The sequence below is a fragment of the Heterodontus francisci genome, chromosome 4 (assembly GCF_036365525.1).
Source record: "Heterodontus francisci isolate sHetFra1 chromosome 4, sHetFra1.hap1, whole genome shotgun sequence".
NCBI classification, from domain to species: domain Eukaryota; kingdom Metazoa; phylum Chordata; class Chondrichthyes; order Heterodontiformes; family Heterodontidae; genus Heterodontus; species Heterodontus francisci.
In genome coordinates, this window is record NC_090374.1 from 111,327,205 (window position 1) to 111,353,978 (window position 26,774).

Sequence of the window (26,774 nt, forward strand, 5' to 3'; positions counted from 1 at the left end):
TATGCAGAATATGCTCTCTAGTGCTTTCTATTTCCTTATTTTTATGTCAGTACAACATTTCGACATTGTGCCCACTATAACCAAATGCAAATAATTATAAATATCAAATAAATATACAGAAAGAGTGAACCTAGAACTGATGCTTTGTTTCCCATCAACCCACTTTCTATCCATGCTGCTATATTTTCCAATACACCATATGCTTCTGCTCCAGTGGAAATAATCTCAGTATCTGATAATTATGGTTTCCCATTTCTGGTATCATCTTGGTGAATATACACTGCACATACTCTCTATTTCTTTAATGTCTTATCTATAATGGTTGTCTATGACAATCTTAGACAATCTCAGATAGATAATGGGATAAAAAGCTAGTTTGAGGACAGACTCAAGATAATTATTTCTACAGGTGCTCAGCAGGTTGAGATAAGATTTAATATAGGCTTTTAAAACAACAACTTGCATTAATGTAGCACCTTTAATGTAGGAAAATACCCCAAGGCAATTCACATGAGTGATCAAACAGAATTTGACACCGAGACACAGAAGAAGATATTAAGACCAAAAGCTTGGTCTAAAAGCGAGGTTTTAAGGAGTGTCTTAAAGGATGAGAGAGGGGTGGAGAAATTTAGGGAGATAATTCCAGAAGTTGGGGTTCAGGCAGCTGAAGGCATGAGTGCCAATGGCAGACATATTAAAATTGGGAACGGGCAAGAGGCCAGAATTGGAGGAACACAGATACCTGAGGGTTGTAGGACTGGAGGAAGTTACAGAGATAGAGAGGGGCGAGGCCATATAGAACAAAGAACAGTACAGCACAGGAACAGGCCATTCGGCCCTCCAAGCCTGAGCCGCTCTTGATGCCTGCCTAAACTAACACCTTCTGCACTTCCGGGGCCCATATCCCTCTACTCCCATCCTATTCATGTATTTGTCAAGATGCCTCTTAAACGTCGCTATCGTATCTGCTTCCACCACCTCCCCTGGCAGCAAGTTCCAGGCACTCACCACCCTCTGTGTAAAGAACTTGCCTCGCACATCCCCTCTAAACTTTGCCCCTCGCACCTTAAACCTATGTCCCCTAGTAACTGACTCTTCCACCCTGGGAAAAAGCTTCTGACTATCCACTCTGTCCATGCCGCTCATAACTTTGTAAACCTCTATCAAGTCGCCCCTCCACCTCCGTCGTTCCAGTGAAAACAATCCGAGTTTTTCCAACCTCTCCTCATAGCTAATGCCCTCCAGACCAGGCAACATCCTGGTAAACCTCCTCTGTACCCTCTCCAAAGCCTCCACGTCCTTCTGGTAGTGTGGGGACCAGAATTGCACGCAATATTCTAAGTGTGGCCTAACTAAGGTTCTGTACAGCTGCAACATGACTTGCCAATTTTTATACTCTATGCTCCGACCGATGAAGGCAAGCATACCGTATGCCTTCTTGACTACCTTATCCATCTGTGTTGCCACTTTTAGTGACCTGTGGACATATACGCCCAGATCTCTCTGCCTGTCAATACTCCTAAGGGTTCTGCCATTTACTGTATACCTCCCACCTGCATTAGACCTTCCAAAATGCATTACCTCACATTTGTCCGGATTAAACTCCATCTGCCATTTCTCCGCCCAAGTCTCCAACCGATCTATATCCTGCTGTATCCTCTGACAATCCTCATCATTATCCGCAACTCCACCAACCTTTGTGTCGTCCGCAAACTTACTAATCAGACCAGCTACATTTTCCTCCAAATCATTTATATATACTACAAACAGCAAAGGTCCTAGCACTGATCCATGTGGAACACCACTAGTCACATCCCTCCATTCAGAAAAACACCCATCCACTGATACACTCTGTCTTCTATGACAGAGCCAGTTCTGTATCCATCTTGCCAGCTCACCTCTGATCCCGTGTGACTTCACCTTTTGTACCAGTCTGCCATGAGGGACCTTGTCAAAGGCTTTACTAAAGTCCATATAGATAACATCCACTGCCCTTCCCTCATCAATCATCTTCGACACTTCCTCAAAAAACTCAATCAAATTAGTAAGACACGACCTCCCCTTCACAAAACCATGCTGTCTCTCGCTAATAAGTTCGTTTGTTTCCAAATGGGAGTAAATCCTGTCCCGAATAATCCTCTCTAATAGTTTCCCTACCACTGACGTAAGGCTCACCGGCCTATAATTTCCTGGATTATCCTTGCCACCCTTCTTAAACAAAGGCACAACACTGGCTATTCTCCAGTGCTCTGGGACCTCACCTGTAGCCAATGAGGATGCAAAAATTTCCGTCAAGGCCCCAGCAATTTCTTCCCTTGCCTCCCTCAGTATTCTAGGGTAGATCCCATCAGGCCTTGGGGACTTATCTACCTTAATGCTTTGCAAGACACCCAACACCTCCTCCTTTTTGATAATGAGATGACTGAGACTATCTACACTCCCTTCCCTAGGCTCATCATCCACCAAGTCCTTCTCTTTGGTGAATACTGATGCAAAGTACTCATTTAGTACCTCGCCCATTTCCTCTGGCTCCACATATAGATTCCCATCTCTGCCCTTGAGTGGGCCAACCCTTTCCCTGGTTACCCTCTTGCTCTTTATATACGTATTAAAAGCCTTGGGATTTTCCTTAATCCTGTTTGCCAATGACTTTTCATGACCCCTTTTAGCCCTCCTAATTCCTTGCTCAAGTTCCTTCCAACTGTCTTTATATTCCTCAAGTGCTTCATCTGTTCCTAGCCTTCCAGCCCTTACAAATGCTTCCTTTTTCTTTGACTAGGCTCACAATATCCCGTGTTATCCAAGCTTCCCGAAACTTGCCAAACTTGTCTTTCTTCCTCACAGGAACATGCTGGTCTTAGATTCTAATCAGCTGACGTTTGAAAGACTCCCACATGTCAGATGTTGATTTACCCTCAAACAGCCGCCCCCAATCTAAATTCTTCAGTTCCTGCCTAATATTGTTATAATTAGCCTTCCCCCAATTTAGCACCTTCACCTGAGGACTACTCTTATCCTTATCCACAAGTACCTTAAAACTTATGGAATTGTGGTCACTGCTCCCGAAATGCTCCCCCACTGAAACTTCGACCACCTGGCCGGGCTCATTCCCCAATACCAGGTCCAGAATGGCCCCATCCCTAGTTGGACTATCTACATACTGTTTCAAGAAGCCCTCCTGGATGCTCCTTACAAATTCTGCCCCATCCAAGCCCCTAGCACTAAGTGAGTCCCAGTCAATATAGGGGAAATTAAAATCACCCACCACTACAACCCTGTTACCTTTACATCTTTCCAAAATCTGTCGACATATCTACTCCTCTACCTCCCGCTGGCTGTTGGGAGGCCTGTAGTAAACCCCCAACATCGTGACTGCACCCTTCCTATTCCTGAGCTCCACCCATATTGCCTCGCTGCATGACCCCTCTGAGGTGTCCTCCCGCAGTGATATTCTCCTTAACTAGTAATGCAACTCCCCCACCCCTTTTACATCCCCCTCTATCCCGCCTGAAGCTTCTAAAGCCTGGAACATTTAGCTGCCAATCCGGCCCTTCCCTCAACCAAGTCTCTGTAATAGCAACATCATCATATTTCCAAGTACTAATCCAAGCTCTAAGTTCATCTGCCTTACCTGTTATACTTCTCGCATTGAAACAAATGCACTTCAGACCACCAGTCCCGCTGTGCTCAGCAACATCTCCCTGCCTGCTCTTCCTCTTAGTCCTACTGGCCTTATTTACTATGTCCTCCTCATTTATTTCAGTAGCTGTCCTAATGCTCTGGTTCCCATCCCCCTGCCACACTAGTTTAAACCCTCCCGAGTGACGCTAGCAAACCTTGCAGCCAGGATATTAGTGTCCCTCCAGTTTAGATGCAACCCGTCCTTCTTGTACAGGTCCCATCTGTCCCTGAAGAGAGCCCAATGGTCCAGATATCTGAAACCCTCCCTTCTACACCAGCTGCTCAGCCACGTGTTTAGCTGCACTATCTTCCTATTTCTAGCCTTACTGGCACATGGCACAGGGAGTAATCCAGAGATTACAACCCTAGAGGTCCTGTTTTTTTAACTTACTACCCAACTCCCTAAACTCCCCCTGCAGGACCTCATCACTCTTCCTGCCTATGTCGTTGGTACCGATGTATACCACAACCTCTGGCTGTTCACCCTCCCCCTTCAGAATGCCCCCTGTCCTGTCAAAGACATCCTTGACCCTGGCACCAGGGAGGCAACATACCATCCTGGAGTCTCTTTCACGTCCACAGAAGCACCTATCTGTGCCCCTGACTATAGAGTCCCCTATAACTATTGCTCTTCTGCACTTTGTCCCCCCCTGCTGAACAATAGTGCCAGCCGTGGTGCAACTGCTCTGGCTGCTGCTGTTTTCCCCTGACAGGCCATCCCCCCCAACAGTATCCAAAACGGTATACTTGTTAGAGAGGGGGATAGCCACAAGGGATTCCTGCACTGACTGCCTGCCCCTTCTAGCGGTCACCCATCTATCTGCCTGCACCTTGGGTGTAACCACTTCTCTAAAACTCCTGTCTAGGACGCTTTCCGCCACCTGCATGCTCCTAAGTGCATCCAGTTGCCGCTCCAACCGATCCATGCGGTCTGTGAGAAACTGCAACTGGGTACACCTCCTGCAGATGTAGTCGCCCGGAACGCTGGAAGCGTCACGGACCTCCCACATCTCACAGGTGAAGCACTTCACCCCTCTAACATTCATTTTAACACTAATTAGTTAATTAATATAAAATAAATAAATACTTATTAAATCCTTACTAAATTATGATACACTTAACTATGGTCCCTCGTGCTAGATTTCTATTATAAATATTAAATGCTAACTAAATGCAGTAATCTCCCCCTCTGGTTTAGTTACTCTATTTATTAGTTAATTAGTGTTTTAATCAATTTTTATCAGTTCTGTTTTCAAATTCGGTACAGATTCCCTACCAGCCAATCAAGTCACAGCTTTCCTGTGACGTCACTTTTTCAGTTTCTTTTTCCCCCACCCGAGGTAACTTATCGCTCTGGAACTCCGCCCTCCGAGTCTGCTCAGAGAATCTCCGAGTTAAGTTTTTTATACTTACCAGTCTGGAACTCCGCCCTCCGAGTCTGAGTTTTTTGAAAGCAACAATGAGAATTCTGAACTAGTTGCATTGCTAGATCGAAAAGCAATGTAAGTCAGCAAACACATGGGAGATGGGAAAACTGGACCTGGTGCGAATTAAGACACAGGGGGCAGAGTTTTGGAGGAGCTCAAGTTTACAGAGGGTGGTAGATGGGGCGCCGGCGAGGAGAATATTGGAATAGTCAAGTCTAAAACATAGCAAAGGCACCCGGAGAAATTGTTTAGAAAGTAGTGACAGGTCAAGATTGATGGAGGCCAGAAGATTGACCCCTGTTGTCAGTTTCGCTCTTGAATTGTTTTGAATTAGGATGAACTGTATAAAAAGGAAGAAAACTTCCAAGGAGAGAGGAGAATTCCCAAGGAGAGAAGAGAATTCCCAAGGAGAGAAGAGAATTCCCAAGGAGAGAAGAGAATTCCCAAGGAGAGAAGAGAATTCCCAAGGAAGGAAAGACCACAAACCAGCTCAGCTTTCCAGCACCTCTCTAAAAGACCGAGAAGTCCACTGTGAAAACTCATTTTGTTGTCTTTGAAGAAAAGCCTGCTAAATTAATTCTCAACACCGTCTGAAAAGAACGGTTCGAAAAGATCCCAGTGATTCGTCTACATGTACTTGGACGCCAGACTGTATGTCAGTTTTACTGAACATATCTCATCTGCTGTTTCTTCAAGAATGAGCAAGTATTCAGCTCATGGTTTTTTAAAATCTGTAAATAAGGCTCTAAACACAAAAATCCCTTTATTTTTCTGATTAACTGATGTATGTATGTATGTGCGTGTGTGTGTTTGAGAGTGGCTAAGGTAAAAAGGGAACTTTAATATTTCTATCTGTGTGTTATGCTTTACTTCATTACTAATTAAGACTTGCTTGATAATAAACTGATAATTTTGTTCTTTACTAAAGAAACCTGGTTGGTGGGTTTTATTCTGGAATAAAAATAGTGTCTATGATAGACCGTATCAGTAGTTGGGAAAGAATTTGAATGTGTGTTGTGACCTGTAGAGAAGTGGAACCACTAGATGGCGCACTAGCACATGCATAAATGTAGCATTATTGATTGCAGGCTGGCAAGTGTTTGGACGCACTTGGATGATGTCGGTGACTGGTCTGCGTTGTCAGGAGATATAGTGTATTGCTAATGACAATGAATCTGTTAACTACAAGAACCACCTTCAAGTAACCATAATGAAGAAATAGTTTTACACTGGGTGGCACAGTGACCCAGTGGTTAGCACCACAGCCTCACAGCTCCAGCGACCTGGGTTTGGTTCTGGGTACTGCCTGTGCGGAGTTTGCAAGTTCTCCCTGTGACTGTGTGGGTTTCCTCCTGCATGCCAAAGACTTGCGGGCTGATAGGTAAATTGGCCATTGTAAAAAATTGCCCCTAGTGTGGTAGGAGAATTGAGGGAAGGTGGAGATGTGAGAGGGAAAATGGGATTAATGTAGGATTAGTATAAATGGGTGGTTGAAGGTCGGCGTGGACTCGGTGAGCCGAAGGGCCTGTTTTGGTGCTGTATCTCTCTATGACTCTATGGGAAGGATATGTTCAGTTGCAGAAGAACAGCAGCCTGAATAAAGCCTAACCAAAAAGTTAAAACAAACTCTAGTAGTCTGTTGTAGTACAATTTGCATTGTAAATACTGAAAGAAATGTGTAATGGTTTGTTTAAAATTAGAGTAAAGGTACACCACCAATCCTTGCTGTGTTTGATAATCATACATGAAGCCCTACCGACTCTAATTTCACAACATGTGGAAGTGGAAGGATGGTTACTGCATACAAGATATTTATCTTTTCTCTCAGATTCTCTTGCCTCTCCTTATCTTCCTTTTCTATCACTGTCTGCAATGCCATTATGATAGCCCTCTTTTGCTTTCTTTGATCTTAAAAGGTTTTTATCACCACTATGGAATCCAGAAGCTGGAAAAGTCCCACATCTTTAGCACTCGTTTTCTCAGGGTCTCCCCCAAAAGGACAGGAAATCATACATCCAGGATTTACCAGCATAGTGGAGCTACGAAATTACTACTGAACCGACAAGTTGTTAAACCTGGTAAACAGAATTACTGTACAGTTATTGTTTAGGAAAAGCCTCCATCAAATACTGAAATGGAAATTTTATGGGAAATTTATATAATTGTTTAATCCCTCTAAGATTTCTATAAATTGGTAGTGCACATGCACCTTCCTTGTAAAAGCTGTCTACTATATGGTGTAAAGTTTTGATTATGGCTGCTTATGTTTCTGGTAGATCCCTCCCATCTTCCTAAGTTAAAGGCTTTGCCACCTCTTTATTTACCATGTCCACTGAGTCACGGGTCCCATCCCAGTTCAGGTGAAACCCATCCCATCAATAAAACTCCTTCTTATCCCAGAACAGTGCCAGCATCCCAAAAAAAGGAACCCCTCTTTCCAGCCCTTTAGCCGCATGTTAATTCTCCTGATCTGTCTGCTCCTATGCCAATTTGCACGTGGCTCAGGCAATAATCCAGAAGTCCTTCTTTGTAATTTAGAGCACAACTTCTGATGCTCTTTCAGCAGGATCACTGCTCTGTTCCTACCTATGTTGGTCCAACATGGACCATGACAACCGAATATACCCCTTCCCAAGTTCCTCTCCAACCACCATGAGATATTCCTTACCCTGGCACTGGGTAGGCAACTCACCCTTCAGGATTCTCATTCTTGGTTGCAGAGAACACTATCTATCCCCCTAATTATAGAGTCTCCTAGCCCAGCAACTACAGTCCAGTCAGTTTAACTTCAGTGATGGGAAGACATCTAGAAAAAAATAATTCGGGACAAAATCAATAGTCACATGGACAAATGCAGGTTAACTAAGGAAAGCCAGCATGGATTTCTTAAAGGAAAATCATGTTTAACTAACTTGGTGGAGTTTTTTGAGGAGGCAACAGAGAGAGTTGATGAGGACAATGCTGTTGATAGGGTGTACATGGACTTTCAAAAGCAATTTGATACAGTGCCCCACAACAGACTTGTGAGCAAACTTGTAGCTCATGGAATAAAAGGGACGGTAGCCACATGGATACGGAATTGGCTGAGTGACAGGAAACAGAGTAGTGATTAATGGATGTTTTTCGGGCTGGAGGAAGGTTTGTAGTGGTGTTCCCCAGGGATCAGTGTTGGGACCCTTGCTTTTCCTGATATATATTAATGACCTAGACCTTGGTGTACAGGGCAAAGTTTCAAAGTTTGCAGATGATATGAAACTTGGAAGCATTGTGAACTGGGACGATAGTGTATTACTCCAAAGGACCATAGACAAGTTGGTGGAATGAGCAGATAGGAGGCAGATGAAGTTCAATGCAGAGAAATGTGAAGTGATTCATTTTGGTAGGAAGAACATGGAGAGACAATATAAAATAAAGGGTACAATTCTAAAGGGGTGCAGGAACAGAGAGACCTGGGTGTACATGTGCATAAGTCATTGAAGGTGGCAGGACAGGTTGAGAGAGTGGTTAATAAAGCATAGAGTGTCCTGGGCTTTATTAATAGGGGCTTAGAGTACAAGAGCAAGGAAGTTATATTGAACTTGTATAAGACACTAGTTTGGCCTCAGCTGCAGTATTGTGTCCAGTTCTGGGCGCCGCACTTTAGGAAAGACGTGAGGGCATTGGAGTGAGTACTGAAAAGATTCACAAGAATAGTTCCAGGGATGAGGAATTTCAGTTATGAAGATAGATTGGAGAAGTTAGGACTGTTTTCCTTTGAAAAGAGAAGGCTGAGAGGTGGTTTGATAGAGGTATTCAAAATCTTGAGGGGTCTGGACAGAGTAGATAGAGAGAAACTGTTCCCACTCGTGAAAGGATCGAGAATGAGAGGGCACAGATTTAAAGTATTTGGTAAGAGAAGAAAAAGTGACATGAAGAAAAACTTCTTCACGCAGCAAGTAGTTAAGGTCTGGAATGCGCTGTCTGAGAACATGGTAAAAATAGGTTCAATTGAAGCATTCAAAAGGGAATTAGACAGAAATATGAAAAGGAGGAAGGTGCAGGGTCACGTGGAGAAGGCGGGGGAATGGAACTGAGGGAATTGCACTTTCAGAGAGCCAGTGCAGACACAATGGGCCGAATGGCCTCCTTCTGCACTCCAACAATTTTATGATTCTGTGACTACCATATTTGTATTTTGCTCTATACCGCCCTTGGACAGGCTTCTGAACCACGGTGCCTTGGTCTGCATTGTGGCTGTCATCCTGCAGTCTCTTTGTCCTCACAGGTAGCAAGTATATCGTACCTATTGGAACAGGTACGGGGTCTGCGGGACCTCCTTCTTAACCTCTCTTAAATCCTGCTACCTGGCTCCCCGACAGTCATACACTTTCTTTCCTGAACCTGTGTTTTCCTCTGGGGTGTGACTGTACTCTGGATAAAACCATCCAGAAATTCTTATGTCAGAGTCTCTCCAACTCATTCCAGCTCAATGAGTCCGAGTCAGAGATTTTTGAGATGGAGACATCTAATGCAGACGTATTTGTTCAGGACTGTCTCACTGTCCGCAACTCCCACATTCTGCAGTCCAGACACACAACCTGCTCTGCCATATCTTAGACTAGCCTTATTTTATTTATTTAATTAGTTAAAGTATTTATTCAACCATTACTTGTTGTTATATTAAATTTATCGCTTAACTAAATTACTTAATACAGTACTTATATTTTCCTGGTCCTCGTTTAAACTACTGCTCTAGTTTAGAGAAAAAAACGTAAAAACTCACCAATCTATCACCTACCTGCTCACCTAATTAATGCCTCTAGCCTTCAGCTCTCCAGTCTATTAGTCTTCCACTCCCTCTCTCAGTCTGCCTCTTGTTTTGTAGAATACCAGAACAGCACCTCTTCCCTCGCTGTGCCAAATTCCCTCACTCACCAAATTCCCCGAGTTTCGTACTCTGCAGAAGTAGTACTCCGTAGAACTGGACATAGAAGCAGCCTCTGGATTTATACGTGTCTCCAAAAACTGTTCTGATAAAAAGTCTTGACCTGAAACGTTAACACTCTCTCCACAGATGCTACCTGACCTGCTGAGCATTTCCAACATTTCCTTATTTTATTTAATTAGTGAAAGTCTTTATTCAATGATTATTTGTAGTTATATTAAGTAATTGAGTTAAGCTATAAATTTAATACAGTACTTATATTTTCCTGGTCCTAGTTTAAACATAAAGTTTATTCCAAAAACTCATGCAATTTTATCTGTTATTCCTATAAAAGGTACCTTAACATTTTACAATATTTTCAACAATCGTTATTAAATAATCTCTTGATGAATATCACAAGATAATTAAACGAGGAAGGCCAATCTGCCCATCTAAATCACCTAGCGAGTAGCACCCTGCAATCCCCCGAAGTATCCTCCAATTATTTCTCAAATGTTTCCAGATTTTCACTTCCATTTCTTTACCTGAGAGTTCATTCTCTATGTGAAAAAGAATTTTCTGATATCAGTCCTGTATTTGCCTTTTACTAGTTTGAACGTGTGTTTCCTTATCCTACTCTGCCAATTTAATTTCAGATGATATTTAGATTTAGAGATACAGCACTGAAACAGGCCCTTCGGCCCACCGAGTCTGTGCCGACCATTAACCACCCATTTATACTAATCCGACACGAATCCCATATTCCTACCACATCCCCACCTGTCCCGATATTCCCCGATCACCTACCTATACTAGGGGCAATTTATAATGGCCAATTTACCTCACAACCTGCAAGTCTTTTGGCTATGGGAAGAAACCGGAGCACCCGGAGGAAACCCACGCAGACACAGGGAGAACTTGCAAACTCCACACAGGCAGTACCCAGAATTGAACCCGGGTCGCTGGAGCTGTGAGGCTGCGGTGCTAACCACTGCGCCACTGTGCCGCCCCAAATTTAGGATTAACCTTTTCAAGACCATTGTGTTCCTCTGTAAGATCACCTCTCAGATACCTTCCATTCCAAGCTGAAGGCCAAAAGTTCCACCAGTCTTTACTCATAGCTCAGACCTCAAACTGGAAGTATGCCTTGTGGTTTTACTTACCTCCAATGATTGAATTTCTTCCTTGTGGCTCAGCAGCCAGAACTGGATAGCATACTCACTATGTGGTTTGACCAGAACATTCTACAAACTGATCATAACCCCTCTAATCTGTATTCTACTCCTCCAATATTCAATTACCTTTGTTTTATTACTGCTCTGTAAATTATTGCTTAAATATGTTGAGCATTAAGGATATTATCCTAGATTGCTTCTAATTTTATCCTTAGCGCCCCAAATCAGACAGCCCAGCACAGATGATGTTTCCAAATCATGCAGGTCCCCACTTCACCCAGGTTACTGTTGATCCTCAACAAACAACAACTTGCTATATTTTGTTTAAGAAAATCCTGGGTTAATAAAATGTTTAAATGGAATCTTACTTATTCATTTTAGATTTGCTCAAAATACAATTGCAATTGACCACCTCCAGGATATAGGGAGTAACCAAGCAATGCAAATTATTAGCAAAGATCTTCATAGTCCATTTTGACAGATTGTGAAGACAAAAACTGAGCTCAAGCATACAACAGTAAATTGAGCTGGCCCTGACTCCAATAAATTGGTTACTATTAATAGGTCCACAGGCAAATCTTCTAATCTCAACATTCTTACTTGTTTTGTTTCAGTTACATGCACATTCACCAACTAAACCACAACAGTCATTTCTAAAGATAATATTACAAAACAATTATAAGTAGAAACATAATATGCATGAACTATTAGGAGAAACTAATGGTAAATTGTGAATATTTTCATGATTTAGATAAAAAGTATAAGATTGTAGTTTATATAAAATGCAGTACAACTATAAATTTGGAACTTTAATTGGAGTGTTTTAAACTTGTTCACTCTTTGGCAGGGTTCCCTCAAATGCTGGTAAAATATTAGTTTGTCACATTCAGCTTTTCAGATTGCATATTATTTATATTGCATCAATACTGCAGGAGTCTCAAGAAGACGTGTTTTCTAGAATTGTACCAAGGGTCATCATATCAAACTTTGTTTTTTGCCATGCCCTGTAGACTGGTGGTGCAGAGTACATTATATAGAAGAATTTAAAGGGAGAGCAGTGTTAAAAGAAAAACCCTATGATCCTTTATATAAAAGCATTCTTGGCAACGTGAATGATTACTTGGACCTTTCTTGGTAAATTTAGGTTACTTGAATAGAGCTGACAGGACATGACACTCACCCAAGATTTTCAATGGAGTTCAGAAATGCAGGAAAAAGAGAGGAGAATATACACTTCTTAATGTCACATACACAAGCCATAATCCTCTAAAGGCCCAAACATAAGACAGTAGCATAAGGCTGAAAAAGATTTAACTCTTTGCTAGATACTAACAGAGATGAAAGACCGGACAGTGCATCAATTTTTGAGGATAGTAGTTTGGAACAGAAATTTCATACTTACTATTTGGCAGAATCGGACAACTGATACTCCCGTCGTCTGTCGTAGCACTCCTGGATCCCAGGATCATTCCATAATTTCTTTATTGCTTCAACATATTTTTTATCAAACGTGATTACTTTATCCACTTCCACTTCTCTGACCATATTTGCATTTTCCTATTAAAAACAAATTAGCACATTTAAGAGTAGTCACATATATTATACATTCATTGAAATCATAAATTGAAAAGGAGGAAAGTTCTAATAGAAGCGTTCTTCATGGAAACCTATCTGATCAGCATAAATTCTATTTGTCTGATCATTGCTTTCAAAGCATCACATCAGAAAGTGTGGGAAGAGACAAGTGCTGAACAGGTGTTTCCTTTAAACAAGGTATTCCAGTAATGGAAATAGTACATCTTTAACATGGCAATTGTCATGCTAGGCCCCCACCTGCCAAGAATGAGGCACATTAATTTTGTCATGAACATTGATTTTAAACTGTTGATGGAGCGAGGAAAGTACTTGTTAAACATATCAGCCATGGCTGGAAAAGACATTTGCATATTAACAGAGTGCTTGGAAGGACAAAGGACGATTTACTGACACATCCAACCCACAATGGACCTTGATCACCAGATATTGTGTGTAAGAGAAGCATTCCAAAGACTGCTAAGGTGATGCAACCCAGGACTGGTTGGACCAGCTGGTCACATGACTTGGCAGTTCCAGGGGGTTTAGTTTAGTTTAGTTTAGAGAGTTTGAACTCAGAAAGACTGTTTGCTCCTGGACTGAGAAGATCTCTCCCGTCTGCTCTCATCTCTTTCTCACAAGCCTCTGAATCCACTGAAGACACATGAAACCCAAAAGAAAAACTTCTCCTGCAGCAAACAAAGTTTCAGAAGAATACTGGGCCCCAATGAAAAGCAAGAACTTCCTACAATCAAGGACTCTACAGTGAGCTTTGAAGAACCATAACAAAACCTCTTCAGATATTGCCTCAAACTTTTCCACTTAATTTTTTCTTCTGCTCTTTTCTGTCTCTATTTTGTGTGTATCACGTATGCATGCTAGCATGGGCGCGTCGTGTATCCGTGGGCATCAACTTAAACAAAAGTTTAAGTTTTATAAATTTCAATCTTTCTTCTTTAAACCTAAGAAAGCCTGGTTTCTTTGCCTTCTAATTGGAAAGCGGTGAACAAGGATTCACCAAGGGGGAGCTAAAAACACGGCGTGCGTAATATTTAACCCTGTTATGCTAAGACCAGGTGAAGGCTGAAAGGGACCCCTTGACACCTTTCTCACCTGGTTCTAACACAATATATTAATTCTGGTTTCATGAAGGTCTGGCCAAAGGGATTTCATTTTTAATTAATATCATGTGAATGATTCCTGTAGCCTTAAACATTCTAACTTTGAAACATTTGCTATAATGTTACTTTGTGACACAATAATATTCTCTGTGTGAGGCACATTGCATATGAAGATTATAGCAAAAGTTAAGAGCTGTTTTAACAATAATGGGTCATCTTCCAAAAGGTCATGCCTACAGCATTCAGTGCAGTATATCTGAGACCACTAATTTCAGCAACAAATTCACCACTAACATGATTACCAATCTTTTATTCTACCTATATTGAATGCTAAAGATTCATTCAGGTCAGTCAAATGATATTTCCTTGGAATAGAAGAAACTTAGTAATTTTGTTAAATAAATGAAATACCGAAGCAAATGCAGACACAGAAGAATAAGTAGGGTCATTAACTATGCAACAGATGTAAAAGGTAAAGCGCACAGTAAAAGTTGACTGACAGTGCTGGTTAGTGTAATAAAACAGAAAAGATCAATCTGGACATTAGAAGTTTATGTATTTATTGGTATTCATCAGAAACATGGACACTGTACAGCAGACATCTCAAAGCCCTGGAGAGATATCACCAGCGGTGCCTCCGCAAAATCCTGCAAATTCAGTGGCAAGACAGGCACTCCAATATCAATATCCCCTCTCAGGCCAACATCCCCAGCAGCGAAACACTGGTCATGGCTCATCAGTTATGTTGGGCGGGCCACATCGTCCACATACCCGACACAAGACTCCCAAAACAAGCTTTCTACTCCAAGCTCCATCATGGCAAGAGGCTACTGGGAGGGCAGAGGAAACGCTACAAGGATGTCCTTAAAGCCTCCCTGAAAAAATGTGACATCTCCACTGATTCGTGGGAATCTCTTGCCAGAGACTGCCCAAAATGGAGAAGTATCCGCGAAGGTGCCAGCCAGTTCGCACATCGTCGACATGCCTAGGCAGCGACCAAGTGCAAACAGCAGAAGCAGCGTTCGGAAACTCGAGCAACCCATTCACTCGCCTCACCAAACACCACCTGCCCCACCTGTGGCAGAGTGCGTGGATCCAGAATTGGATTATTCATTCACCTAAGGACCCAAAACCCTGGAGTGGAAGAAAGTCATCCTCATTCCTGAGGAACTGCCTAAGAAGAGAAGTGAAGAATTAATCATGTATACTTCTACTGAGTTCTATTTATGGAGGGTAACTGGAAAGCCTTAGAAGTTTCATTCAGAGATAATTCAGTTCATAAAAAACATACCGTCAGCATATCTAAAAATAATTCTGGGATGATCCAAGTACATTACTGCACAGCCAAAAACCTTCCTCCAAAAGATCTCACTTCAGTCCTTCACGGGGTTAGTCAAAAAAACTGTCTAAACTCATTTTTAGAACAAAATTTCAATTCTTTTCAAACATTTTAAGATTAATACATGAAACAATTTTGAATATTACTGGACTAAACATAGTCCTATACCATACAATGGAAACAGAACTCAGTACCCTTGAGGGTTAAAAAGGATTGAAATCAAGATTCCTGGCACTGAATTAAGTTATTGATTTATACAGATTAGTAATGGCCAACTGCTATTATAATTGCACTTCTCCCTGGCAATGTCTCCCGTGCACTTGTATCTAATTGTCATCAAGAAGCGCATGAGAGAAAACACTTTAGTTATACAGCACTGAAACAGGCCCTTCGGCCCACCGAGTCTGTGCTGACCATCAACCACCCATTTATACTAATCCTACACTAATCCCACAATCCGACCACATCCCCACCTGTCCCTATATTTCCCTACCACCTAACTATACTAGGGGCAATTTATAATGGCCAATTTACCTACCAACCTGCAAGTCTTTTGGCTTGTGGGAGGAAACCGGAGCACCCGGAGGAAACCCACACAGACACAGGGAGAACTTGCAAACTCCACACAGGCAGTACCCAGAATTGAACCCGGGTCGCTGGAGCTGTGACGCTGCGGTGCTAACCACTGCGCACTTACATGTAGAGATCAATGAACAACTTAACTACAACCATTTTTCAGAAATTATATTCATAAAAATGAGCAGCTCAGATCAAGAATTTCCATTTCAAATATTGCAGTATATTTTATATAAAAACTAGTCAGATTGAATTTTCAACAGTTCCCTTATATAACAGGATTTCTAGCACCTTTTCTACATAGAACCCACACCACTTGAATTTCTGGTTGTATCTGGCTGGAATGACTACACACAATGCATTGCCAGACTAAATTGTAACCTTTCATATCAATCTCATTTTCCTTCTGCCTCGACTATAATCAGCAAGATTTTACATTAAATTTTTCTTATCTACCATAACCCTGCAAAAGTATAATTATTTTCAAGCTCATCAATGCTACAGTGCTCAGGAGGATTTTGTTTCTAGTCTTTGACTGTACATGATTTAATATGCGTGCATGCATAACAGGAAAAGTAATGAAGGCAGTGATTACAGACAATACCAAAAGAATTTCAGGTTAGTACAATTCGCAGCACAAATCTGGCAGTATTATACAGCAGCGCAAAAATCCAACAGTACAACTCGGCTCATTTATTTTTCAGCAATAGTTTCATGTATTAAAATTGAAATTCAAACTATATCAAGTATCAATTAAAATAAATCTGAAGAGCCCAAATAGAACTTTTGGGTGGGGGGAGGGGGGGGGAAGTGGGTGTTAGGGGAGCAGGGCATAACACATCTGCACTCATCTAATTCTGGCCTCTTCAGTGTCCCCGATGGCAGCTGTACCTTCAGCTGCCTAGGCCCTAAGCTCTGGAATTCTCTTCCTAAACCCCTCTATCTTGCTTTCCTTCTTAACACCTACAACTTTAATCAAGCTTTTGGTCATCTGTCTTAATATATCCTATGTGGCTAGGAGTCATATCTTGTTTTATAATTCTCTTATGAAGTGCCTAGGAAGTTTTATTACATTAAAAATGCTATATAAATACAAGTTGTTGTTGAGGTGGCCGGGGGAGGGTGGGATGGTGGGGTTGGTGAAAAGACAGTAGCAAGTCATGCAATATTCATACTTCACTACAACTCAATGTACACTCCTCTACAAAAATCATAATATATACACAATGAACAAGATCTGAGAATCAAAATAAGGCTGTGCATTCATAAAATATTTTCTCTAAATTGTGCTACTTGTTTTATAATGCACAATAAAATACTTAGTGCTAATACTGATGCACTGCATTTGATAACAGTAAATAATAAACTATTTTCACTTGCTGATGGGTCATTAATCAACAGAGACAGACTGAAAATAATTGGCAAAAGAATCAGAAGCAACTATGAGAATTTTTGTTGTGATCTGGAATGCACTTCCTGAAAGGATGGTGGAAGCAGATTCAGCAATAACTTTCCCAAAGGGAATTGGATAAATACTTGAAAAGGCAAAATTTGCATGGCTATGGGGAAAGTGCAGAGTAGGTATGTGTCTATCTTAAGAGGAGGGTGGCACAAGACTTCTATCTACCCTTTATTTAAACTTTGCTTCCCACATGTCTGCAAGCTCAGAAATAAACACACAGAATTTGATGCAGTCAAATAGAAATTATTTTACTCTTTCCTGTTGAATGACCAAGGCTGTGCTTATCACAATCATTCTGAAATCTTTCTTTTAAAGAAACCTGATAAATGTGCATCCTGAATCATTTTACCTAGTGCTGCAAGTTTAAACAATCTAAAAAGCCTATTAAAAGATTTATTTTTAAGTACATGGGTTAGATATAATTGATTTTGTGTCCAAATATTATCATTGCGACTGAAATCAAGGTCAGCTCATGACAAGATGAGCTATTCAGTACATGACATCACCAAGGTGAAACCTCTTGAGAACAATGAGACCTTCATTGTTAGTGGGATCATCATCAGAACAGGACGGGTACAGGAAAGATAGGCTGTAGCTTAATTAAATAGGGACAAAGACACTCTCAAAGAATGTTGTGGCATCAATTGAAAATCACTGGCATGGTGCAGAAGAGGGAAGAGAGAACAGGCAGATAACTGGATCCCATACAAAATGGATTACAGGGGAAATGGTAGTTATCAGGTGGGTACAGACACAGTAACCTTGAGACACATACATGCACAGGAGCTCAGGGAACAAAATGACATCTGGAGGCACAAAAGGGAGGTTAAGTCACAGATGGTGAAATCTTTTGGGGCTTTTCCAGCTCCTCCTTCATAATTCTATGCATTCATGCATGTAAAAAGGGTTTCAATCCTGAGGAAATTCACCCTCGTGTGTGTCTAGGGCAACTAGGAAGTAAATTAAGTTAATCCTGCAAGAGGGCAAGCCACAGAAAGAACTACTCCAGTTAGAAATTTGTAACATGAATAAAATCCAAGCGAGCATAAGAGGTTGGCTACAAACCACCAGTTAATACAATAGAACAAACTGTCCTCCTTAAGAGATAAGAGTCTACTAGAACAGGAATGTTATTTCAATGCAAAACTTCAATCAATCCAATCTAAAATAGGAAATACCCAAGTGGGTTAGAATCAGAATTGATCAGTGACTGCTTCATGACTCTGCACAAGAGAATTAGGAGACGCAATTATTTTATTTAAACGTTTACTTTAAAAAAAACTCCAGCAATCATTATAATCTGAAGGAATGAGGCTCCACACTTGTAAAAGTTAATTATAAGTGCCAATGAGGTTGTTTGGCAGTAATTAAGACTCATCATGCAATTAAAAATTCAGTTATACATGAATAAACTATTTCTAACTTTTTCTGGCATGTTTAGTGGGTTTCAGTCACGTCCTTCCATATATGTGAATGCTGATTCTCTCTGTAGTAGGACCTTTGGAAGAACAGGGTAACAGAGAGCAGTTTCCTTATTTCCATGTTCAACTACACATGTGCAGTTGCCAGAAGCTGATGTCTGATTTACACTTGAACAGTGCTGATAGCCTCACCATTATTTTTTTGCCGCAAATTCCAGGACATAGGGTACTTATTACTTTTAAAAGGCACTAGATTAAAGTTTCACATAAAGGAATATTATTAAGTATTAAGTAGTGGCACAGTGGTTAGCACCGCAGCCTCACAGCTCCAGGGACCCGGGTTCAATTCTGGGTACTGCCTGTGCGGAGTTTGCAAGTTCTCCCTGTGACCGCGTGGGTTTTCACCCGGTGCTCCGGTTTCCTCCCACAGCCAAAGATTTGCAGGTTGATAGGTAGATTGGCCATTGTAAATTGCCCCTAGTGTAGGTAGGTGGTAGGGAATATGGGATTACTGTAGGGTTAGTATAAATGGGTGGTTGTTGGTCGGCACAGACTCAGTGGGCCGAAGGGCCTGTTTCAGTGCTGTGTCTCTAGATAATAAATAAATAAAAATAAAACAGTGAGCAATCTAGGAAATACGTGGGTATAGATAAAATGGTGACATCGTGGTAATGTCATTGATCTAGTAATCTGTGGACAGAGGATTTAAATTCAATTAATTATTTTAAAAAATCTGGAATTAAAAGCTAGTCTCAGGTTCGTGGCACCATGACTATTATCAATTGTTACAAAAACCCATCTGGTTCATGCATGTCCTTTAGGGAAGGTAATCTGCTGGTCTGGCCTACATGCAACTCCAGACACACAGTAATGTGACTGACTCATGACTGCCCTCTGAAATGGCTTAGCAAGCCACTCAGTTGTCAAGGGCAATTAGGAATTGGCAACAATTGCTGGCCTTGCCACATCCCATGAAAGAATAAAAACAAAACTGACTGAAGGTTAGAAAACAACAGCTACTGGTTGGGGGGTACAGTGGTGGTACCAGATCTCAGTGTTAGGGCCACTACTGTTTCTAATTTACATCAATGATCTGGAGTCTAAACCTTGATCCATATTGGCTAAATGTGTAGATGATACCAGGCTAGAACGAGCACTGGAACTAATGGAGGTAGCTCATAAAACTGAAGAAAATGTGGGAGTGGGCCAATCAATAGCAGATGAAATTTAATGCAGACAAATGCAAAGTAAAAATGGGCAACATAAATACTTCATGAATGATGCTGAAGGATAAAATTGAAAGAGACCTAGCAGTTATAATAGAATCAATGCTCACCACGTCCAACCAATGCAAAACAGCAATTAACAAAGTGAACGGAATGTTGAATTATAGTTGAAATAGTAGAACGTAAGTCAGAGGAATTGCGATCAAATTGTACAGTGCTCTAGTCAGACCAGATCTTGTATACGGTATCTTGCGCTGGTCACCAAAAAACAAGGAGGACACTCAATATTGGAAGCAGTGCAAAGAGCCTGGAGAGGTTTGGGCTTTCCTGCCTGGACAGAACACATCCAAGGTGATTTGTAGAGGTATACAAGATAGTAAATGGTATGGAAAAGGTTAATCTGTAATACAACATTAAATATAGTAGAAGTAGGACAAGTGGTAATTGGAATAGGATTCCAGGCAGAATACTGGAGGCAAAAACCCTGGACAAACAATTGGATACAGCAATGGAAGGAAATGTAAGTTTGTTATGAATGGATAAATCAAGATGAGCCAAATGGCCTTCCTTATTCTTAACTAGCTTGTGATCCACTCACTTCATTAACAAATTACTGTGTACTTGCAGATAGACAGGAAGCTTTTTTTTTAAATACAACAATTCTCATCATAAAATTCAGACATGCATAGTTTTGCAGTGCAACAGCTATCTAACACAGTCCAGTTAATTTTACCATGTACACAAACATAATGTTCTTATGCAATACTAAAAATGGCCACTGCCAATTAAATAGAAACGTAAAAATGTCCAGTACCAGAATGTGATTTATCTGGCTGATCCCAATCTTCCAGAAATACAACAGAGACAATATTATACAGCGCCTTTAACTTAATAAAACTTCCCAAGGTGCTTCACAGGAGCATTCTAAAGCTATGCAAGGAGATATTACAGGAGATGACCAAACGCTTGGTCAAAGAGCTAGGTTTTAAGGAATGTCTTAGGGGAGGAAAGATAGTTAGAGAGGTGTAGCAAGGGAATTCGAGAGATTAGGGCCGAGGCAGCTGAAGGCACAGCCACCAATGGTGAAACAATTAAAATTAGGATGCTCCAAGAGTCCAGAATTAGATGAGTGCAGATATCTCGGAGGGGCTGGAGGAGATTATAGAGCTAGGGAGGGGAAAATCCATAGAGGGATTTGAAAACAAGGATGTGAATTTTAAAATTGAGGCATTTCTTAACAAAGAGCCAATGAGAGGCAGCGAGCACAGGTGTGATAGGTGAACAGCATTGGATGCGAGTTAGGACATGGGCAGCAGAGTTCTGGATACCCTCAAGTTTACAGAAGGTAAAATGTGGGAGGCCAGCCAGAGCGCTTTGGAATAGTCAAGCCTGGAAGTAACAAAGAAATGGATGAGATTTTCAACAGCAGACAAGAGGAGGTGGGTGATGTTATGGAGGTGGACATAGGCAGTCTTAGTGATGGCGCACTAAGTGGTTGGAGCTCATCTCAGGGCCAGATATGACACCAACGTTGCAAGCAGGCTGGTTCAGCCTCAGAGTTGTCAGGTAGAGAGCTGGAATCAGTAGCTAGGAAATGAAGTTTGTAGCGGGGACCCAAGACAATGGCTTCAGTCTTCCCAATTTCTGCTTACCCAGTACTGGATGTTGGACAAGCAGTCCGATAAATTAGCAACAGTGGAGCAGTCAAGAGAGATGGTGGTGAGGTAGAGCTGGCTGTCATCAGCGTACGTATGAAAACTAATGCCATGGTTTTTGATGATGTCAACGAGGGCAGCATGTAAATGAGAAATAAGAGGGGGCCAATGTTAGATCCTTGGGGGACACCAGAGGTAACAGTACGGGAGGGGCAAGAGAAGCCATTGCAGCTATTGTTCTGGCTAAGACTCTCGTATCGCTATCAGCATCTTCTCATATTTATCTAAAATATTGAATACTTATTTCACTATTTAGTTTTTTCAAGGTCATGTTTTCCTTACTGTACTTAGAATAACTAAACTGACAATACTGAAAGGCATTTCATGACTATTACAAGGCCACTTAATTCTATTGAAACACACTGCAGTAAATGGACCTACCCACACTCAATTTGCTAGTGACTCATCATGCATAAACTACATAAGTATTACTGAAACAGAAAAATAGCTTTGGATCACATTTGGTGGCATATAGTAGTTTGAACTGAGTAAATGAAATCATAGAAACAGAAATTATAGAAACAGAAATCATAGAACGTTTAAGACACAAAAAAAGGCCACTTGGCCCATCATGTCTGTGCCGGCCAAAAAACGATCCACCTATTCTAATCCCACCTTCCAGCATTTGGTCCATACCCTGCAGCTTATGGCACTTGAAGTGCATATCCAGATTCCTTTTGAATGAGCTGAAGGTCTCTGTCTCAACTACCCTTTCAGGCACTGAGTTCCAGACCATCATACCCTCTGAAAACGTTTTTCCTCATCTCCCCTCTATCACACGGCCAATCTTTGTGTCATCCACAAACTTCTTGATCATGCCCCCTACATTTACGTCCAAATCGTGAATATACACCAGAAAAAGCAGGGGACCCAGTACTGAGCTCTGCGGAACCCCACTGGAAACAGCCCTCCAGTCGCTACAAACACCCGTCAACAATTACCCTTCGTTTCCTGCCACTGAGCTCATTTTGTATCCACCTTGTTACATTTCCCTAGATCCCATGGGATTTTTTTTTTTTAAACCAGTCTGCCATGTAGGACCTTGTCAAAAGCTTTGCTAAAATCCATGTAACCACATCAACTGCACTACCCTCACCAACCTTCCTTCTTACTTCTTCAAAAAATTCGATCTATCCTTCACTCTCTTTTTAAACAGCAGTACAACGTTAGTAATTCTTCAATCCTCCGGCACTACACCTGTATCCAGTGAGGACTGGAAAATGTCAGATACTCTGCTTTTTTAAAAAATTCTTTCATGGGATGTGGGCGTCACAAGCCAGGCCAGCATTTATTGCCCATCCCAAATTGCCCTTGAATTCAGAAGGCATGTAAGAGTCAACCACATTGCTGCGGATCTGGAGTCACATGTAGGCCAGACCAGGTAAGGGCAGCAGATTTCCTTCCCTAAAGGACATTAGTGAACCAGATGGGTATTTACAATAATCGACAATGATTTCATGGCCATCATTAGACTAGCTTTAAATTCCAGATTTATTAATTGAATTCAAATTCCACCTTCTGCTGTGGTGGGATTTGAACCCATGTCCCCAGAACAATACCCTGGGTCTCTGGGTTACTAGTCCAGTGACAATACCAGTACGCCACCGCCTCTCTTGCTTCTTTTAACAGTCTAGGATACATTTCATCAGGCCAGAGAGTGATTTATCAACTTTCAAGGATGCTAATCCCATTAATACTTCCTCTCACCCTATGTTTATCACATCCAATACTTCATACTCTTCCTCCTTAACTAGAATATCTGCATCGTTCCCCTCTTTTAACATATTAACATGTTTAAGTGCAACTTAGTTGTCATCTGGTCACAAAATACTGAGACCACATTTGCAGGAAGAGGAATGATTCCCCATTGCAACTTTCTTCTTTATTTGGTCCACACTAAAGAGCTCTTCCCACTACACTTGCACTATGTGAGGAAATAATATTACTCTGATCTAAACCTGATGTTCCCTGTTATCTGCATGACGACAGCAGTTCAAGGCAGCCAAACAACACCCTCACAAAGTCGTTAGGGATGGGCACAGTCACCCAACTCCTAAGAATTTTTTTTAAATGCTTCACAAACCTAACTGAATTGCCCAAGCAAAAATCATAGTGCAACTTTTATTTCAATTATTTCATTTCATTTCTAATTGTTCACCACCACTGTCACCATAACAGTTTGAATTTCACTCTTGTAGTTAATTATTTCTTCACAATCCTTCAATGAGTCATTCAATCCATATATAGCATATGGCTATGAGAAGGTGCTAAATAAATACCCTTTAGCCAACTATTTTGTAATGAATGGAATGCATCTTCTCATGCCAAAGACCATATTCATTCATCTGTACATAGTATTTTTGGCCAAAAAATGCCACTCAACAACCTGCCAGATAGATCAACCTATTAGGGTTATAAATCAAGTGAGCCAATACATAATGTAGAACCATAGATGTTTACAATGAAAGTCAGTCCAATGGCGTCAATGGCTGCTCTTTATTAGCATAATCCACAACTAATCCCACTTCTGGGTTCTTTCCCCATGCAATCTTTGCTTCAAGTATTTAATTTCAACATTTCAATTTCAAATTGAATAAAAGTCCAATTAATCAAAATAAGGCGTTTCAAAAACAAGTTTTTAATTGATACCTGGAAATAACTAAAAAGCAATAATCTAATTTTAAGCCTTAAACTCAAAATCACTCAGGTGGTTTATATCAGGCATGTGGCCCAATGGTCAAATATGGTACCAAGCCACCGTCATCCAGCTCTCCAAGCCCAAGCAACTCGATCCTATTTGAACTTTTATTTCTATTTGCCTATTTATATTTCTATTTGAAATGTGAGTCTTGATATTTGGAAAGGGCTTGTAGGAACTTAAGTGTGAATTTTGTGTTTAGAATTATGAAATGCATATTGGTATACTGTAGTGGGGAGTTGGTGGGAGACAGTGTTTATTTTCACAACCATAGCAGAAGTTGCGTTGCTATGAGAGACCAGATGCCCATTCTGCATTTCATACTAAGACAGAGGCTTAGCGAGAGAGAGGAACTGAAAGAAATTAGTGGAGAAATGGTGTTGGGGAAATTGATGGCATTGCAGGCCGATAAATCTCCAGGGCCTGATGGTATGCATCCCAGAGTACTTAAGTAAGTGGCCCTAGAAATAGTGGATGCATTGGTGGTCATCTTCCAAGATTCTATAGACTCTGGAACAGTTCTTACAGATTGGAGGGTAGCTAATGTAACCCCACTATTTAAAAAGGGAGGTAGAGAGAAAGCAGGGAATTATAGACCAGTCAGCCTGACGTCGGTAGTGGGGAAAATTCTAGAGTCCATTATCAAAGATTTTATAGCAGAACACTTAGAGAACCGTGGTAGAATTGGACAGAGTCAGCATGGATTTACCAAAGGGAAATCACGCTTGACAAATCTACTAGAATTCTTCGAGGATGTAACTAGTAGAGTTGATGAGCGGGAGCCAGCGGATGTGGTTTATTTGGACTTTCAGAAGGCTTTCGACAAAGACCCACATAAGAGATTTGCGTGTAAAATTAAAGCACATGGGATTGGGGGTAGTGTATTGCGATGGATAGAAAATTGGTTGGCGGACAGGAAACAAAGAGTAGAGATAAATTGGTCTTTTTCCGAATGGCAGGCAGTGACTAGTGGGGTACTGCAGGGATCGGTGCTAGGACCCCAGCTATTCACAATATGCATTAATGATTTAGATGAGGGAACTAAATGTAATATCTCCAAATTTGCAGATGACACAAAACTGAGTGGGAGGGCGAGTTGTGAGGAGGATGCAGAGAGGCTTCAGGGTGATTTGGACAAGTTGAGTGAGTGGGCAAATGCATGGCAGATGCAGTATAATGTGGATAAATGTGAGGTTATCCACTTTGGTAGCAAAAACAGGAAGGCAGATTATCTGAATGGCTGTAAACTGAGAGAGGGGAATATGCAGCGAGACCTGGGTGTTCTCGTACACCAGTCGCTGAAGGTAAGCATGCAGGTGCAAGAGACAGTAAAAAAGGCAAATGGTATGTTGGCCTTCAAAGTGAGAGGATTAGAGTACAGGAGCAGGGATGTCTTGCTGCAATTATACAGGGCCTTGGTGAGGCCACACCTGGAATATTGTGTGCAGTTTTGGTCTCCTTATCTGAGGAAGGATGTTCTTGCTATAGAGGGAGTGCAGAGAAGGTTTACCAGACAGATTCCTGGGATGGTGGGACTGACGTATGAGGAGAGATTGAGTCGGTTAGGATTATATTCGCTGGAGTTCAGAAGAGTGAGGGGGGGGATCTCATAGAAACCTATAAAATTCTAACAGGACTTGACAGGGTAGATGCAGGAAGGATGTTCCCGATGGTGGGGGAGTCCTGAACCAAGGGTCATAGTCTAAGATTATGAAGTAAACCTTTCAGGACTGAGATGAGGAGAAATTTCTTCACCCAGTGATGAGCCTGTGGAATTCGCTACCACAGAAAGCAGTTGAGGCCAAAACATTGTATGTTTTCAAGAAGGAATTAGATATAGCTCTTGGGTCTAAAGGGAACAAAGAGTTTGGGGCGAAAGCGGGAACAGGCTACTGTGTTGGATGATCAGCCATGATCATAATGAATGGCGCAGCAGGCTCGAAGGGCCGAATGGCCTATTCCTGCTCCTAGTTTCTATGACTCAGTCAGAGTAAGGGATAGACTTGGTAGCCCTTATTAAGGATGAAAATGCACATATACTCAGAGACCATTCAAGACTTGAATTGACAGCAAACATTCCTCATTGTGACAATGACTGGGCCATCAAGCTGTCTGCAGACATTGTACAGAGGGTAGTGTCATATCTGCTGTAATCTGATTACTGTAAACTAATCACGAAGAGACAATGTACAGAGGTGAGGTTAAACCTGACCAAAGGGTTAAGGTGGACTATAACCTAATATGGAAGGAAGGAACCTCAGGTGCAGCCATAAATGACAGGTGCTAGGAAAACTCGGGGCGCACGGATTCAAGAAGAAACCAACCTACAATCAACAGAACACCTCAAGAAAGAAGATGGCGCCACAGCAGCTCGGAAGGCAAGGACCAAGGATACCCTATATCCTGCTGTTTAACTACTGCCGTTGGTTAAGTATTGCTTGTATATTCTTGCTGTACT

General features: G+C 41.5%; 1 protein-coding gene across 1 annotated transcript in view; it reads right to left on the reverse strand.

Annotated features, from left to right (window-relative positions):
• The window catches only part of LOC137369195 (guanine nucleotide-binding protein subunit alpha-14), a 217,580-nt gene that overhangs the window by 18,959 nt on the left and 171,847 nt on the right, over nt 1–26,774 (reverse strand). The window contains exon 3 of the mRNA XM_068029995.1: nt 12,589–12,743. Within this exon, the coding sequence (XP_067886096.1) occupies nt 12,589–12,743 (155 nt within the window). The remainder of the gene's footprint in view (nt 1–12,588; nt 12,744–26,774) is intronic.